This window comes from Theropithecus gelada, chromosome 1 (genome assembly GCF_003255815.1).
Source record: "Theropithecus gelada isolate Dixy chromosome 1, Tgel_1.0, whole genome shotgun sequence".
NCBI classification, from domain to species: domain Eukaryota; kingdom Metazoa; phylum Chordata; class Mammalia; order Primates; family Cercopithecidae; genus Theropithecus; species Theropithecus gelada.
Window position 1 is genome coordinate 32569171 of NC_037668.1, and position 18503 is coordinate 32587673.

The window sequence follows — 18503 nt, forward strand, 5'->3', positions numbered from 1 at the left end:
TCGTTGTGGGCCCTGGGAATAGGACGGTGAATGTGAATCAACTGCAGAACAAGGAGAAAAACAAAAATGAAACCAAAAACAAATGGATGACCAGGTCCCACCCTAAGAAATGTGACTAGCGGGCCCAAAATGGAGTCCAGGCACCGTATTTTATAACACCACAGTATTTTTTCTTTCTTTTCTTTTTTTTGGAGGCAGAGTCTCACTCTGTTGCTTAGGCTGGAGTGCAGTGGCGCAATCTCGGCTCACTGCAACCTCCACCTCCTGGGTTCAGGCGATTCTCCTGCTTCAGCCTCCTGAGTAGCTAGGATTACAGGTGTGTGCCACCACACCTGGCTAATTTTTGTATTTTTAGGAGAGACACATTTTCATCATGTTGGCCAGGCTGGTCTCAAACTCCTGACCTCAAGTGATCCACCAGTCTCAGCCTCCCAAAGTGCTGGGATTATAGGTGTAAGCCACTGCGCCCAGCCTGTATTTTTTTCTTTGAGACAGAGTCCTGTTCTGTTGACCAGGCTGGAGTGCAGTGGCATGATCTTGGGCTCACTGCAACCTCTGCCTCCTGGGTTCAATCTATTCTCATGCCCCAGCCTCCCAAATAGCTGGGACTACAGGCGTGTGCCACCACGCCTGGCTAATTTTTTGTATTTTTAATAGAGATGGAGTTTCGCCATGTTAGCCAGGTTGGTCTCGAACTCCTGACATCAGGTGATCCACCCATCTCGGACTCCCAAAGTGCTGAGATTACAGGTGTGAGCCACTGTACCCGGCCAACATCACAGTATTTTTGATGAACATGATAGGTTAAGAATTGCTACCACTGAGGTTTTACTCAAAGGGTTAAGTTGTATGGTGTCAACCACTATGTCCTAGAGGAGATCAGAAACATTCCTTCAGCAATAAGCAATCTTTTGTAGCCACCTGAATAACTCATTTCTGATTAAATATGACCTCTATTCCTCCTTTTGAGCTCTAGGTAGGGTCTAGAATGTAAACAATAAAGCTAGTCTCACCAAGCAACAAAACCTTACTAGAGCACGAGGATCGAAGTGTTCCAGCTGCTGTATCAAACCCATTAAACAAGCCAGCTGCTTACGGTGACTTGAACATCCTTCGAGACAGGTACGTTTTAAGGAAAACATTTGTCATAAAAGTGTAGTTGGTGAATCTGTATTATAATGAATTCAAGTGGGGTATGGGAATAGGCCCCCTTTAAGTACTCACAGCCCCCGCTGGCATCTCCCCACCCTTGAGGTCACGGTATTTTGCTCACAGCAGCACCACAGGCTGGTGGCTGGGACGGCACCAGCAGCTCTGAACTGTATCTGATCCCAGGGATGACTAAACGGCGAAACATTTTGGGGTGTCTACAAGATCACATTAACTATTTTTAGTGTAACACATATGACACTCTAAGTCACGTTGCCTTGCTGTCCCAGAGATGAACACAAAGACTTCATTTGATTGTAAAAATCCTTCAAAGCAAACATCATGTCCTGTGGCACCCAGTCCCAGCTCCTGTTGATTCAGCAGCAGCGTGGGGTGCCGTCTACCCACTTCGGTAGAGAACCCCCAGTGGCAATGACCGGATTCCACGTCCGGCACAGGCCCGCACATGCCAGTTACACAGCTTTTCCCAGCCCTTGCACTTAGCCTTCATAAAACCCCGGGCGTGGGGCAGGACAGGCAAACCACAGCCTGCCATCCCACCCGGCTGATTGGATTAAGGCAACAGATTTAAAGTCTAAATCAAAATGACAGAAAGCAGCTTTATTGGAGATACTGAGACACTAAAGACTTAATCAGTTTGGTTGTTCCTGCCCTGCTGCACTTGCTTCAGTGAGGGCAGAGTCCCAGCCGCGGTCATTGCGGCGAGGCTGGCAGGAGGGAGGCAGCCATCCACTCTCAGTGCTCATTCCCCACAGTGCTTCCAATCCCCAGCTTGAAGGATGGGAAGAGTACTGTGATTTTTCTATTAGGCAAAGGAGGCATCTGAGGGAGAGACTGAGAGGCTGGTGTGATTTTTTTATAGACATTACATGAATAGCCTCTACTCTCCACACTCACAAGTGTCTGTGACAGCTCTGGTCTGCACCAGGCCTGCGGGGAGGCGGGGCAGCCTCTGCAGGAGGGAAGGCTCGCTGTCCACCAGTGCACACTCAGCAAATCGCATGTGGCTCCTGAGCAACTGCAGAGAAAATCTGATCCACATTGTGTACAAATACAAGAGCCTGGATCAAGAATTAAATCAGTTTATGCGAGCAGTCTGTATGCGGGTAAAAGTGAAATTACACCAAACGTTGCGGACAAATTTGAAATTTCTATTAAAGTTTAAAAAGTTGATCTTTATTGGGAAGCTGCTGTCAGAGAAGAACCCAGGATTATTTGGGATTCCTCTTTATTTTTAAAAAACTTTTTTTTTTTTTTTTTTTTTTTGAGATGGAGTCTTGCTCTGTCCCCCAGGCTGTAGTACAGTGGCATGACCTTGGCTCACTGCAACCTCCATCTCTCAGGTTCAAGGGATTCTCCTGCCTCAGCCTCCGGAGTAGCTGGGACTACAGGTGTGCGCCACCATACTCAGCTAATTTTCGTGTTTTTAGTAGAGAAGGAGTTTTACCATGTTGGCCGGGCTGGTCTTGAATTCCTGACCTCAAGTGATCCGCCCACCTCGGCCTTCCAAAGTGCTGGGATTACAGGTGTGCACCACCACGCCTGGCCTAAAAAACATTTCAATTCCTCTTTTGTCTCATTGCGGCAACTATGCCAGCCCTTCCCTTCTTTTCTTTAGACCAGGCACCTCTGGAATGGAGTCCCCTCGTTGTCATCCACAGCAGGTAGGGGCAAGGGAGCCACCGTCCCAAAGAGGTGCCCAGGACAGACAGGGTGACCGAGGATGGCGCAGTGGGGCCCTTTAGCTCTCCAAAGGTGGATTCACCCCCGGTCCTTACACTGCTAAAAAAAAAGAGGAAGCGGCAACAGCAGCAGAAAAATATGTATACTTTTTTTTTTTTTTTTTGAGACAGGGTTTCACTGTCACCCAGGCTGGAATACAGTGGCATGATTTCGGCTCAAGCAATCTTCCTGCCTCAGTTTCCTGAGTAGTTGAGACTACAAGCACGTGCCACCAGGCCCAGCTAATTTTTGTATTTTTAGTAGACATGGGGTTTTGCCATGTTACCCAGGCTGGTTTCAAACCCCTGATCTCAAGCAGTCCTCCTGCCTTGACCTCCCAAAGTAGTAAGATTACAGGCGTTAGCCACCACACCCAGCCTACGATTGTTAACATGAAGAACTTTCCCTGTATCCTTTTTTCTTTTTTTTTTTTTTAGCTAAACTTAGCAGTGAGAAAAAATATTTTTAATGGGTAGAGAGGGATTGGTAAAAATTGTGTTGTTAAAAACCTATGTGATACACAGTTTTCACTCCTCTAAACTTTTGAAGAGGCCATAAGGTGATGTCTGTAGAACTGATAACCTAGGTCAATTAATATCTTTGATTTTTACCATGAATTTGCTTGTGCTGATAAAATATCAAAGGATGGCTGACAGATCTTTGTTTAAATGCATTTTAGGAAACTTCTAGTAATATCTGAATACAAGAAAGGAAGTAGTCTCTGCTGGGGAGTAAATGAAGGTGTGTGGCTGGGTGCGGTGGCTAAAGTCTGTAATCCCAGCACTTCGGGAGGCTGAGGCGGGTGGATCACCTGAGGTCAGGCGTTCGAGAGCAGCCTGGCCAACATGATGAAACCCCATCTCTGCTAAAAATACAAAAAATTAGCCTGGGTATGGTGGCGGGCACCTGTAATCCCAGCCACTCGGGAGACTGAGGCAGGAGAAGTGCTTGAACCCAGGAGGTAGAAGTTACAGTGAGCCGAGATGGTGCCATTGCACTCCAGCCTGGGTAACAAGAGTGAAATTCTGTCTCAAGAGAGAAAAAAAAAAAGGGAAAAAATAAATGAAGGTGTGCTAAATAAAATAGTGACCTTAATCTTTATGTAATTTTCAGACAATCCAATCAGTGGCTTATCCAGCTCTAAACTGAATTTAGAGGCTCCAAGTCCATAATCCTTTGGAAATGACTGACCCTTTCACGATTCTGAGGAAAGTAACAGAAGTTCATTGCTGGGGAGCAGGACTCTTACCTGGCGTAAGTTCCTTCTAGAGCAGGGTCCTCGCTGTTGTGCCCAAGGTAGTGGTCAATCAACTTCTCTCGAGAGGCCTTTGGGAGCAAAACATCTGCTTAGTGTCTCAGAGAGAAAGAGGAACAGCACAAAACCTTAACTACAAGACTTATTTCACATAAAGCTATCAACAAGGTTCAGTGATCCTCATCTTTCGGAGGGACAGCTAAAACTGTTAAAGAAAAGTTTAATATGCTATAGCTCCTAAAAATCATCTGAAAGTTATTCACTAGTCAATTTTATGCAGATTATAAAAATGATACTTTTTTTTGGGTGAAAATAAACGACCCCCTCCAGTTAGAAATACATTTACTTCCTTAGGAATTAAAACTTTCCAAACTTACAGTATTGCTTTCATCACTGAAATCTGCAGGGTCTCCAATGATATTTATGGCAACCAAAGCAACCTAAGAAAGTGTTAAATTAATAGAAATTAAATATACAATGTTTGAAATGACTTAACCCCTTTATTTACATACTTTGAGACAGGGTCTCGTCTGTCACCCAGGCTGGAGTGCAGTGGTGTGATCATGGCTTACTGCAGCCTGGACCTCCTGGGCTCAAGTGATTCCCCCACCTTAGCCACCCAAGTAACTGGGACTATAGGTGTGAACCACTATGCCCTGCTAATTTTTGTGTTTGTTTACAGAGATAGGATTTCACCATTTTGCCCAGGCTGGACTTAACTCCTTTATTTTTTTTTTTTTATTTTTTTATTTTTGAGACGGAGTCTCGCTCTGTCGCCCAGGCTGGAGTGCAGTGGCCGGATCTCAGCTCACTGCAAGCTCCACCCTCCCGGGTTCACGCCATTCTCCTGCCTCAGCCTCCCGAGTAGCTGGGACTACAGACGCCCGCCACCTCGCCCGGCTAGTTTTTTGTATTTTTAGTAGAGACGGGGTTTCACCGTGTTAGCCAGGATGGTCTCGATCTCCTGACCTTGTGATCCGCCCGTCTCGGCCTCCCAAAGTGCTGGGATTACAGGCTTGAGCCACCGCGCCCGGCCGACTTAACTCCTTTATAACCAACTGACCTATACTGTTATCAAATGGGATGATGTATATCAAAGTGTATTAATTGTTAAAATGTTATGCTAATGTAAAGAATTTTTAATAATTAACAAAGAATTTTAAATAAATTATGTAAGTTAGTATTCTAATGCTTAACCAAATGGTTATTTTAACCATTTAAAGGATGTTCTAGCTGGGGGCGGTGGCTCACGCCTGTAATCCCACCACTTTGGGAGGCTGAGACAGCAGGGTCACCTGAGGTCGGGAGTTCGAGACCAGCCTGGCCAACACGGAGAAACCCCGTATCTACTAAAAATACCAAATTAGCCGGGTGTGGTGGTGCATGCCTGTAATCCCAGCTACTCGGGAGGCTGAGGCAGGAGAATCGTTTGAACTCGGGAGGCAGAAGTTGCAGTGAACCGAGATTGCGCCATTGCACTCCAGCCTGGGCAACAAGAGCGAAACTCCGTCTCAAAAAAAAAAAAAAAAAAAGAAAAAAAAGACACCCACTTGAGATTCAGTATGGAGCTCATCTTTGAAGGATCTTGGGAACTTAGACGATGAAAAGTTAACACAGCTCAGAATATCCAAGTCGGTAAGTCTCACCTGAGGTGGGGAGTCACTTTTCCATCCTGCACCCCCAACCGCTGTAGACCAACTACTTAGCCAGGTCATTGCTGGTCAACACATGCAGGTGGGGAGAGGAAGGAAGAGGGTTAACAATCATTCTTCTGGCTTCCTGGCGTGTCATGCTGAAGGCGCCAGGCAGCTTAACTGGACCTTTGCACTCTGGTCCAGCTCACCCGCTTGGTCTAGAGATTTGATTTGCTGGGTGCTCGCATTCCTCTTGGAAGGGGCAGGGAGAGTTGTAAATACTTGTGCTAATTAACAAGATTGCTTTGGACACAACTGATTTCTACTACACTAATCATGTGAGAAAAAGAAAGAAAAGGAAAGAAAGGGAGGGAGGAAGGAAGAGATGAAGAATTAGCAGATTGGAGCTGGAGAGATTCTGGATTACACGCAACATTAATGTGTCCGCAATTTTTACTAGGGGCTTTACCTCGTGCACGTTGGGAAGGTTTATTTAGAACTGTGCTGTCCTACACAAATAGGATGTGAGCCACATGTGTTATTAAGGTTAAGTAGGCACATTAAAAAATTAAAAAATGCAATTAACTTTAATAATATAGGTTAACACAACATATCCAAAATATTATCATTTCATCACATACAATTGACATAAAAGTTCTCATGAACTGTTTTGCATTCTCCTTTTGTACTGAGTCTCTGAAGCCCACTGTCTGGTGATGCTGGCAGCAGCTCTGGGCACTAGGCCAGTTCGTGGTAGGCGCTGGCCACGTGTGCCCAGAGGCTGCTGGATCAGACAGCACAGCTCAGAGAGCTCAGCAGTCTCCCAGAAGAGATCCTCTCTTATAAGATCATCTTGAAAATGCATCTAAGAAAAGATATGTGACCACATAATCCCACAAAGAAGGTAGGGGCAGGATTGAAGGCAAAGCTGCATGCATCTTACCTGATTATATATGTTGTATTTGTTGGCATGGTTTTGGTGAAAAATCAGTTTAAGAAATTGTCCTACTGCATCCACATAAACTGATTTTAGTTCCCGGGCTTTGCAACCTGTCTTTTCGTTATCACAGAGAGACACATAGCTGAAAAACAAAACACAACTGAAGAATACGCTGATTTGAAAATGTGCTGTTCAATAAAACTGCCCCCTACTCTGATTGAACTCAAGAGGCTTATTTATTTTTATTGTTTTATTTTTTAAAGCTAGACTACCCCTACGCAGGATCAATAGGTTTGAATAAAAGCTAAGTCTAGAATGAAAAACCTAGGAAAACCCCCTAGAACTCAAATTCTAATTAGTGTTCTTGTTTTTTTTTGAGACGGAGTCTTGTTCTGTCACCTAGGCTGGAGCGCAGTGGCGCGATCTTGGCTCATTCCAACCTCTGCCTTCCGGGTTCAAGCAATTCTCCTGCCTCAGCCTCCCAAGTAGCTGGGATTACAGGCACTCGCCACCACGCCCGGCTAATTTTTGTATTTTTAGTAGAGACACAGTTCACCATGTTGGCCAGATTGGTCATCTAATTAGTATTCTTAAGAAAATTTCTACATCTGAAAAGTAGAGTTGAACAGAAGAATTCATAGAAATCATAACGCTGCTTTTTAAGCATGTTCAATAAGAGGCAGGTGTTAAGAAATTATGTACTCTTGAACCAAATAGAAGTATATAACATAGGACCAAAAGTTAAGGGACAATTCATCTTTAAGAGCTTTCAGGGCCTGGCGCAGGGGCTCACGCCTATAATCCCAGCAATTTGGGAGACTAAGGCGGGAGGATCATGAGGTCAGATCAAGACCATCCTGGTTAACACAGTGAAACCCTGTCTCAATTAGAAACACAAAAAATTAGCCGGGCATGGTGGCGGGCGCCTGTAGTCCCAGCCACTCCAGAGGCTGAGGCAGGAGAATGTTGTGAATCCTGGAGGCGGAGGTTGCAGTGCATCAAGATTGTACCACTGCACTCTAGCCTGGGCGACAGAGTGAGACTCCATCTCAAAAAAAAAAAAAAAAAAAGAGCTTTCAGGTAGAATTAGTCTAAAAGCCGCCACTATACATTTATATTTCATTCTTACCCAAGTCTTCGAAATCGCTCTGCTTGATAGGGTGCAAAATATTCAGGTAAGCTTTCACTAATGTAGAACTCAATTTTACTTGAAATCATATACTGGTGAGCAAGTAACTGTAGTTTCCTTATTCGACATCTCTCCACCATTTGAAGGACAATTTCTTGTGGAAATTGGCAAAATCTGAAAGCAAACACATTTTTATTTTTTCTGAACAATTCCTCCAGAGGGTTTCTAGATGCTAGCATCTCATTCTTGCAGGTAAGAAGCATTAACCACACACCCACTTTGAACTGGACAGTCTGTAGGTAGTGATGGTACAAAGTTGCCTGCGACATGATTCCCGTTCTCTCGAGCTTGTCATGTTGGAGCTGAAGCTTGGGATTAAAAATTTGACTTGAGCTGCCTGTAACCCTATAGGAATCATACTCTTGGTAGCTAGTAAATGGTCTGACATGAAACCTGAAGTTCTTCATAAGATAAATCAATCTTACGAGGTGGCACTAGTGGGCAGGATGGAGCCAAAGGATCTTCCATGGGAACTCAAATGCTTAAGGGCCCCAAGGTTTCAATATTGAAGGAGTGCCTGCCATTCATGCATAGTGGTCTAGGGAGAGAAGCCTATGGTATGGCCCGTGCTGGAGCTTCTAACTTTGCTCAAAAGTGACATAACTTTTTTTTTTTTTTTTAGACAAGGTCTCGCTCTGTCCCCCAGGCTGCAGTGGTGTGATTATGGCTCACTGCATCTTTGATCTCCTGGGCTCAAGTGACCCTCCTACCTCAGCCTCCTGAGGAGCTGGGACCACAGGCATGTGCCACTGTGCCTGGCTAAAACTTTGACCAGGCTGGTCTTGAACTCCTGGGCTCAGGGGATCCTCCCTCCTCGGCCTCCCAAAGTGCTGTGATTACAGGTGTGAGCCCCTGTGGCCAGCCCAGAAGTGACATAACATATTAAAAAACTAAGAATTGGGTAGAGAATCACAGCAGTCAGCAAAGACCCTACATCGCTTCCAAAAATGCAAAGGCTCAAGAGAGGCACATTTGGGGCAGGAGGGCAGCTGGCACAAACTGGGAAACCGAGCAACTTTGAAATGAAATTCTTTAGTCTTTCATGTCAGTAAAGTGCTGCTTTAGATAGTTACTGCTTTTAAATGCAGGGCACATAAATTATCATTTGTGGTGAGATTATCTGAACATAAGGACAATAAGTAATCTATTATTTAAAAATCTTGATTAAAAAACAAAACAAAACTCCAAAACTATTTAAAGAAAAGCAAAACAACCAGCAAAGCTTTGAAGTTGTATACAGTCATGCACTGCGTGAGACAGTGGTCCCATAAGATGACAACACTGTATTTTGACTTAGCTTTTCTATGTTTAGATATACAGATACCTACTGTGTTATACTCGCTACCGTGTTCAGCACAGTCACGTGCTGTACAGGTTTGCAGCCTGGGAGCAACAGGCTATGCCACAGAGCCTAGGTGTGTAGAGCAGGCTGTACCACCTGGGTTTGAGGGCACTCCAGGTGTTTGATGAAATCGACTGATGATACATTTCTCAGAATGTCCCCATGATTGAGTGATGTAGGATTGTACTTTTAAAAATCCTTCCATGGCCGGGCGCGGTGGCTCAAGCCTGTAATCCCAGCACTTTGGGAGGCTGAGATGGGCGGATCACAAGGTCAGGAGATCGAGACCATCCTGGCTAACACGGTGAAACCTCGTCTCTACTAAGAAAATACAAAAAACTAGCTGGGCGAGGTGGCGGGCGCCTGTAGTCCCAGCTACACGGGAGGCTGAGGCAGGAGAATGGCGTAAACCTGGGAGGCGGAGCTTGCAGTGAGCTGAGATCCGGCCACTGCACTCCAGCCCGGGGGCGACAGAGCAAGACTCCGTCTCAAAAATAAATAAATAAAGAAATAAATAAATAAAAATCCTTCCAAAATGGGCCTATGATTTAGCTACTCAAATGCAGCTGATCAACAGTTTATAGATGAATCAAAAATACCTTTCAAGCTGAATATAAAAAGAAACCTCACAGTTAAAAAGGCTAGTATGTATTTATCCTTTCAAGATACATTGACAGGTACAGATTTTTAAAAATAAAAATAATTTGACAACCAAAAAAATGGAGGCTCAGAGGCTACGGTTGGTGCAAACTTTATGCTTTCTTGGAAAAATGTCTTGCTCTGAAGGGTTTAGGCTCTCTGAATTCTGAGGTCACATGAATGGCACTGGGGGTCTCCCTGGATCTCTTTAACCCCACTTCAGTGTCTCTCCTGGAGCTGCATCAATCTATGCCCTGAGCTCTGATGTAGAGGGTCCCACATTTTCTCTGACCTGTGGTAACAGGGCGCCTCGTCCTGCCGTTGGGAGGCTAGGCTTCAGGGTATCCTCCTTTGTCTTTCTGCGATGTGCCTGACCTCAGGGAAGTCAAGAGACCCCGAGCCAAACCCAGTGGGAGTCTGTGGTGACCAAGGGCACATGGATCCTTTTCTTAGGTACATCCTCTGAAAGCACGTTACTGAAGTGAGTGTAGGTTATGCCCTTTAAAGCGATACCATGTCAACGCACAAGAGAACCATACGGGTGTGATTTCTATAACTATTACCAAAAACCGTGGCTGGGTGTATACTGGAGAACCTTCAATCCCCATATAAACATGGAACAAGTACAGTGAGCGTACAGGACCTCTGCAGAGGGGATGCTGCTGCCTGGGAGAGGCATGAGCAGGCTCATGGGGAGTCTGGGAGGAGAGGGTGGAGCGCTGGGCTGCTCCTGTGGGTGTGCTCCTCCTCCTGCCCTCCAGCCATAGGTTGGACCCTATTAATGCTGCCTGTATGGGCAGTGCATTGGCCCCAGCCAGGGCAGTATCAGGATGCTGGCTCGCCTGTAATCCCAGCTCCACGGGTGACAAAGGTGCTGTCTGGCCCTTTCTGCTTGACTCTTGCTTCATTTCTGTTCATTCAGAACTCACTTCTGGGAAATGCAGGGACAGGGGGTCTTATTTGTTGCATCTCCTCAAAAACCCCAAAAGGAAAATAAGTTTTAATTTTAAATGAGTTTTACATTCAATTTTCAGCAACATGTCTTCTGAATAAAAGCAAGACACAATTACATGATTGAATTTAAAATGCCATACATATTTACACATTCATGAGTTAGGAATAAATAGTAACTTCTCAGGCTTGAAAGCAAGTCATGAAGAGCACAGAGCTGATGAGGTGGGATGGGGTGGAAGTGGATTTTTAATCACATGACTGAGGGCAGAGGGCAGATGCCAAGGGAGTGCATGAAGGGGCTCAGCTGTAAAGACCAAAGCAGCAGAAGCAAAAAGACTTAAATGTTTTAGGAAAAGAATCAAGCAAAACACTCATCTAATGAACATTTTTTCTGAGGCAGAGTCTTACTGGGTCGCTCAGGCTGGGGTGCAGTGACTGTCACAGCTCATGGCAGCCTTGGACTTCTGGGCTCAAGGGATCCTCCTATCTCAGCATCCTGAGTAGCTGGGGCTACAGGCAGGAGCAACTGTGCCCAATTGAACATTTTAACAAAAGTATACGTGTGTTTAAGAGAAATGTGAAAGACACAATCTTTTGGTTAAAGCTTGGTGTCATATAAAAGCAGTTATTTTGGTTAAAGCTTGGTGTCACATAAAAGCAGTTATTTTGGTTAAAGCTTGGCGTCATATAAAAGCAGTTATTTTGGTTAAAGCTTGGCGTCATATAAAAGCAGTTAGCCACACACTCTTTCATCACAGGAGCCCAACTGTAAAAGCAAACAAAGCTGCACGCGCCATCTCTGCACAGAAACTTGATGAGAATGTGCAGCCCAGCGTGTGATCAGAGAATACGGTTAGACAATTATAGGGCCTCATTTCTCTTCCTTCTCCACATCTGCACATTTTCTTCAGGGAGTGTGAACGAATGTTATAAGTGAAAGAGGGTCAACACATTTTATTTAAAAATATAAACAGAAAGAGATGCCTGACACTGCACCGCACGCTGACATCCTCGGTCCTGATGTCCGAGTGATAGTAAAATCGGAGGCTTTGAACGAAAGGAGCCCCTGTGCCCTCCTCAGGGACCCGGGGCAGACTCCCAGCCCAGGCCCCGCCCCGTCCAGCCCTCACCTAGGTGACCGCCACCCACTGACGGTCGGTGCGTGGATCATGAGCTCCCGGGCACTGAAGCCGTCTTCGTGTCCAGATGAGCTGACGACGACAAATCCAATCTTGTGGGGCATTCTGCGCGTTTGGGCTGTTTATAAGAGAGCAGGAAAGATTTCTTTAAAACAAAGGAATTCATGAACACATGAACATTTAAAGGGTTAGTTCATGCCTTGCTGACACACACAATAATGCACTAAGTATTCAGAATTTTCCCATCTCTTTGAAAGAGTCTATTTTTTTTTGTTTGTTTAATGTATAGATACTTCTGACTCTGTTTAAGGTATCTTTTAAGTTATCTTGACTTTTCCCAAACATGTGTCCAAAAAGTTTGACCAGTGTTGTGGATGGCATTCCCCAAAAAGATACGTTAAAGTTCTACCTGTGGTACCTGTGAATGTGACCTGATTTGAAAATAGGGTCTTTGTAGATGTGATCTAGTTAAAACGAGGTCCTCGGGGTGGGCCCAATCCAATGTGACTTTTAAGAAGAAGGGAAGAGATGCAGCCACACAAAGGGAGAGCACCATGTGGCGACAGAGGCAGGCACCGGAGCCACACATCTCTAAGCGGGAGCGGGCCTGCCAAGCACGGCCGAGGACAGGCGAGGGCGGCCAGCAGGCACCCAAGGCTAGGAAGAGGCCAGGAGGGATCCCCCCATCCTCCAGAGCGAGAGTGCAGCCCTGCCCACACAGCCTCCAGAATGAATTTCTGTTGTTTTAAGCCATCTAGTTTATATTTTGTTATGGCAAAAACAGTTTTTGTCTAGAATATAAACACAAATGTATTTCTATTAGTTAGGAAACGAATAGAACCAGTACATTAATTAGTGATACAACAACAAGAGGAAAAAGGCAACGTAGGCGCTAGCCTAACAACTGCGAAATGAATGTGTATGAGCAGAAGGAAGAGCAGGAATGACAGGCAGGCGTATTAAGTACAAAAACGTTCACACAGAGTCAGGCTGAGGGACCGACTCACAGGACATTGAGCCCAGTTTGCTCGGGGACTCTGGGTTACTTTTCAGTTACTAAGCCAGTCAGATTCTTCCTAAGTAAGCCAATTTGGGTTAGGTCTAAATCATCAGGAAAACAAAAAAATGCTCCTCACTAAACTAGGATAAAGAAGACTCCATTAGAAGTTATCTGGGATAAGATAAACTATTAATTGAAATTCCCAATAGGAGGTAACATATAAACATATAAACTTTATGTATTTTGACATGCTTGATGCATGATCTAGATCTTTCTTTTACTTTCATTGAGAATTTGAGGAGGACCACTTCAATATATTAATTCTTGGCTGGCATTATTGCTGATGTTTCTTGGAATGTATCAACAAAAGCACTAGAATAGAATGACAAACCATCATTGAGATCCTAGTTATTCTTTGCACAAAGTTCACTGCAAGATGTTACTGTATATTAAACGAAAACAAAACTAAACCAACCCAGAAAATAATTTTTAAAAAGCCCCCCAAAACAGGATGAGGCTGGGTGTGGTGGCTCACACCGATAATCTCAGCACTTTGGGAGGCTGAGGTGGGAGGATCACTTAAGCGCAGGAGCTCGAGACCAGCCTGGGTAAGATAGTGAGACCCCGTCTCTAAAAAGACAAACAACAAAAAAAAGAATTTTGAAAGGATGAGTGTGATTCAACCCACTGTTAGCTGCACAGCCACACCTGCACTCCCGGCACCCTATGCCAGAAACGCACAGCCCATGGCTCCTCCTTCCTCGTGACCTAGCACTTCTGGGTCCCTCGGGCTCTGAGCCCAGAGGTACTTTTCCCTTGGCCACAGCATCTGTCTTCATCCACTCCCCACCCAGCGGTGTGCCAGGTCTTATCAGGCCTACCCTTCCTTCGGATCCCACTGTCTTTCTAGACAGCAGCTGCCTGGTGTCCTTACCTGGAGCACCTCCCTCAGACAAGTCCTAAGCTCCTGTTGTGTGAACGCACTTCAGACCCAGCTCTAGTCATCTCCATCCACGTCCCACCTCCAGAGCTCTTGGTGGGCTCCCCATCTACGGATCAATGCGCCAACTCTCCCCTGACCCTCACTTCTTGTCCTCAATTCTGAAGTCCAGCCAAACAATCAAAGCTCTAAGTTAATACCCTTCAGCTCTGAAGCCCTCCAATCCTTTCATCATCTTTCTATCCTTTTCTGAGACAGAGTCTCACTCTGTCGCCCAGGCTGGAGTGCAGTGGCATGATCTTGGCTCACCGCAGCCTCTGTCTCCCGGTTCATGTGATTCTTGTGGTTCAGCCTCCCAAGCAGCTGGGATTACAGGCATGTGCCACCATGCCTGGCTAATTTTTTTTTTTTTTGTTTTGGTATTTTAGTAGAGATGGGGTTTTGCCATGTTGGCCAGGCTGGTCTCGAACTCCTGGCCTCAAGCAATCTCCCCGCCTTGGCCTCCCAAAGTGCTGGGATTGCAGGTATGAGCCACCATGCCAGGTCCCTTACATCATCTTTAAGGGCAGGGCCTGTCACTCCCTATCCCACCTTGAAAATAGCTCTTGTGCTCAAGCTGTTGGGTTCCAGTCTCCAATTTTTTTCTTTTTTTTGAGAGGAGGTCTCACTCTGTCATCCAGGCTGGAGTGCAGTGGCGCGATCTTGGCTCACTGCAACCTCTGCCTCCTGGGTTCAAATGATTCTCCAGCCTCAGCCTCCCAAGTTGCCAGTATTATAGGTGCACACCACCACACCCAGCTAATTTTTATATTTTTAGTAGAGATGGGGTTTCACCATGTTTGCCACACTGGTCTTGAACTCCTGACCTTAGGTGATCCACCTGCCTCGGCCTCCCAAAGTGCTGCGATTACAGGCATCAGTCATTACGCCCGGCCCCATTTTTTCTTTTTTTTTTTTTTTTAATACAGGTTCTCGTTCTGTTGCCCAGGCTGTACTGCTGCAGTGGCGTGATCATAGCTCACTGCAACCATGAACTCCTGGGCTCCAGTGATCCTCTTGTCTCAGCCTCCTGAGTAGCTAGGACTACAGGCACATGTCACCATGCACAGCCACTTAATTTTTTTTTTGTAGGGATGGGGTTTCACTGTGTTGCCTAGGCTGGTCTTGAACTCTGGCCTTCAGCGATCCTCCCACCTTAAAGTGTTGGGATTACAGGCGTGAGCCGCCAAGCCTGGCTAGTCTCTGATCCTAACTAACACTCTCTGTTATGGCTCGAAGACGTAAACATAGGACCTTTTCTGTCAAACAGAAGGGTGTTTCCAGTATGCTATACTGCCCCCAACAAATCTAAAACAAAGTACTGGCATTTAAGAACCAGCAAAGAGAAATGTACGGGCACTGTGGAGACAATGCTATTACCTCAGTCTGGTATTTGAAAAGGATTCCTTTTTCAGTTTACCCCCTCCCAAAGCCCTTCCAGTTGTAGCCTAGGGTACCCTCTGTGTAAACCTTCAAGTGTTACATAAGATACTTGGAGTGTCACTGAAGATTGCCACTTTTAGGCTCTATAAAAGTCACCATTAACAATTTGGGAAGAAGCAAAGCTCTGTTGAACGTCCAGTTATTGGCTAGTCTTCCTCACCAGAGGCATGTGGGATCCCCGTTGTCCCAGGGACAGTCATCGGCATCCGAACAAGTGCCAGAGTACATCTCTCCCCCGGCAGCGATTATTCCATGGGGGTCTCATCCCTCACTACGCTTTTCCTAGTGCTGGCATGGTAAAAGGCAATTAACTATAAATTCAACGGAAACTCAATGTAGCAACTTCCATTTTGTTACAAGAGTAGGAAACAAAACTTGTTTCTGATTATCTTTTTTTTTTTTTTTTGAGATGGAGTCTCACTCTGTTGCCCAGGCTGCAGTGCAGTGGCACACTCTAGGCTCACTGCAGCTCCACCTCCCGGGTTCACGCCGTTCTCCTGCCTCAGCCTCCCAAGTAGCTGAGACTACAGGCGCCCGCCACCACGCCCGGCTAATTTTTGTGTGAGCCTGCCACTAAGCCCGGCTCTGATTATCTTTTTAAGAAGACTTAAGTGTGACCGCGCACGGTGGCTCACGCCTGTAATCCCAGCACTTCGGGAGGCCGAGGAGGGCGTATTACTTGAGGTACGGAGTTCGAGACCAGCCTGGCCAACATGGTGAAACCCCGTCTCTACTAAAAATAAAAAAATTAGACGGGCGTGGTGGTGGACGCCTGTAGTCCCAGCTACTCGGTAGGCTGAGGCAGGAGAATCGCTTGAACCCGGGAGGGGGAGGCTGCAGGGAGCTGAGATCGCGCCATTGCACTCCAGCCTGGGCGACAGAGTGAGACTGTCTGAAAGGCTTATGGGTTTCTGGTCAAGTCATCTTAGCGACTGAAAGGGCTTCAGAGAAATCTGAAACTCAAGTGCAAACAAAACAAAACAAACCCCAAAACAAAAAACAACCAACCATCAAACTTTAATCTCTATAGCGGCAGAGCAACTTTCCTCAAAGTTTTGCTCAGCAGAACACATCTGAAACTGGCCCGCTATGTGCTATGCATCCAGAACAGGAAAAGCCGGACCTGAAAATAATATTCCACGCTAAATGGGCCGTCCCGGCCGGGGCAGGCGCTCCCAGCACCCATGCTGCGCTCCCCGGCATCTGGCACTACCGGGCCGCGCCGGCTCTTCGGCAACAGCAAGGCCGGAATCTAACTCCACACCGTCCGGGCTTGCACCGCGCACCCAGGCTTCGTACCCAGCTCCCAGGTGGGAACCGCGCCCCCGCGGCGCCCGTGCCCCGCTCCCCACTCCGGCCCTGGCCCGGCGCCGCAGCGGCCCGGAAGGTACCTGCTCAGAGGGAACGGCCCCGACTTGCGCTGCCGCAGCCCCGGTGGAGAGGGCGGCTGGGTCGCAGCGGTGCCGCGGCCCGGGGAAGCGGCCAGGCGGCGCCTCAGCACCCGGACCCCGGGGGCGGGCGGGCCCCGGCCCCGGCCCCGGCCCTCGTGGACCTCCTCGGCAGCCGCAGCTTCCTCAGACGCAACTCAAGGGGCGCCCCCTCCGCCGCCCCAGGCCGCCTTGCACTCCAAGCTGCTGCGGCAGTGACAGGGAACGAGCAGCCCCGGCAACCTCTGCCCATCTCCCCGGCCGCAGCCGCCGCTCTCATGACAACCAAGCCCAGCCCTGGACCGGGGCCTCTGCGCGTGCGCGACCCCGCCCCGTCCCCGGCCGCGCCGGCGCACAAGGGGAGGCCCCACGCTTTGCGGGCCCTCGGGGTTGTGTAGTTTCCGGGGCCACGGCACCTGGGGCATACCAGGTGGTGTCGCGCCTTTGCCTTCCCGAGCCTTCTGGGTAAGGTAATGTAGTATCCGTGGGGCGACGCCTGCGCACAAGACCACGTCGGGCCTCACTTTTCCCAGGCCTTCTGGGTAATGTAGTTTCCGGGACCCGCGCCTGGCCTGTGCCAGCTTGCAGAGCTCACCAGGCGCAGACCCCTGCGGTCAGGGCGAGGACGGATCTGAGCAGCCAGCCAGCTGGTGCCGCCACCCGCGGGACCCAGAGGCCTTGAGCACATCTGCAATGCTCCAGAAGCCCAAGAGCGTGAAGCTGCGGGCCCTGCGCAGCCCGAGGAAGTTCGGCGTGGCTGGCCGGAGCTGCCAGGAGGTGCTGCACAAGGGCTGTCTCCGCTTCCAGGTGCCCGCAGGGCTGGGCGGGGACTGCCGGCCGGGGAGGTGTGTGGGGAGAATGGGAGGTGCTGCTTTTCCTCTTCCAAAACGGAGGGTGCGGGCGGCGCCCGGGGCGGGTAGTTTTCGTTCGCCTCAGCCGCTAGGCCCCCGGGCCCCCGCAGCCTGGGGTTCCTGAGCCTGGCTTCAGAGCGCAGGGAGCTTGGGGGGCGACCTGGATCACCCCTTCCCTCTTGCCACCGCTCGGGCAGGACAGCCCTGCATCAGAGCTAGGAAACCCGGGTTGAGTGCCAGGTGCTGGCACGCGGGGTCACGGCTGCTCTGCCTGTCCGGCCTCAGCTTCCCCTGGCGTAAAATGAAAGCCTTGACTGGGTGGGCTCTGCAGGCCCTTGCAGCCCTCGCAGCTGGGGATTGCAATCGTCACCTTATTCTAGGGTGGTTTTATTTTTTGGACCAGTACTAGGGTTACCAGGTGTGCTTTGCCGGGGTCGGTACGGGTTGGGTGGGAGTTGCCATAAAATGCCTAAAACTGACCAGTGCAGAGTAACAGGGAACCAGACTCCAGCAAATTAACAGTGCCACATGCTGGCCACACTTGTGCACAGAGGCATCCAACCGTTTTCCTTCGTGTGCCGGCACCGCCCTGGCAGCTGTGTGCTGGGGGTGGTGGTGTTCAGCTCCTGGTAGCAGGGAGGCCGCGCTGTCAAAGACAGGCTCTATTTGAAGTACCCTCAGGCGCTCATTTTAAAAGGGTGAGTCCTGCAGAGCCAGCAGTCGCCACCCGTTGTATGTTTTTCCTGACTCTTCGAATTTTAGAACGGCCCGCAGTCAGGCGCCATTGCTCCGCTCCCTTGTCCTTGCCTGGGCGTTGGC

The 18503-nt window shown here is 48.0% G+C and overlaps 2 protein-coding genes across 2 annotated transcripts in view; one reads left to right on the top strand and one right to left on the bottom strand.

Moving 5' to 3' along the window:
- Window positions 1-17132, bottom strand: part of CEP104 (centrosomal protein 104) — a 43303-nt gene extending 26171 nt beyond the window's left edge. Inside the window, exons 1-6 of the mRNA XM_025404151.1 lie at window positions 16798-17132; window positions 11976-12102; window positions 7851-8024; window positions 6725-6863; window positions 4525-4587; window positions 4142-4218 (exon numbers count right to left, since the gene is read on the bottom strand). Coding sequence (XP_025259936.1) covers window positions 4142-4218; window positions 4525-4587; window positions 6725-6863; window positions 7851-8024; window positions 11976-12088 — 566 coding nt within the window. The 5' untranslated portion in view covers window positions 12089-12102; window positions 16798-17132. The remainder of the gene's footprint in view (window positions 1-4141; window positions 4219-4524; window positions 4588-6724; window positions 6864-7850; window positions 8025-11975; window positions 12103-16797) is intronic.
- An 80-nt stretch (window positions 17133-17212) lies between these two features.
- Window positions 17213-18503, top strand: part of DFFB (DNA fragmentation factor subunit beta) — a 29540-nt gene continuing 28249 nt past the window's right edge. Inside the window, exon 1 of the mRNA XM_025404165.1 lies at window positions 17213-17640. Coding sequence (XP_025259950.1) covers window positions 17527-17640 — 114 coding nt within the window. The 5' untranslated portion in view covers window positions 17213-17526. The remainder of the gene's footprint in view (window positions 17641-18503) is intronic.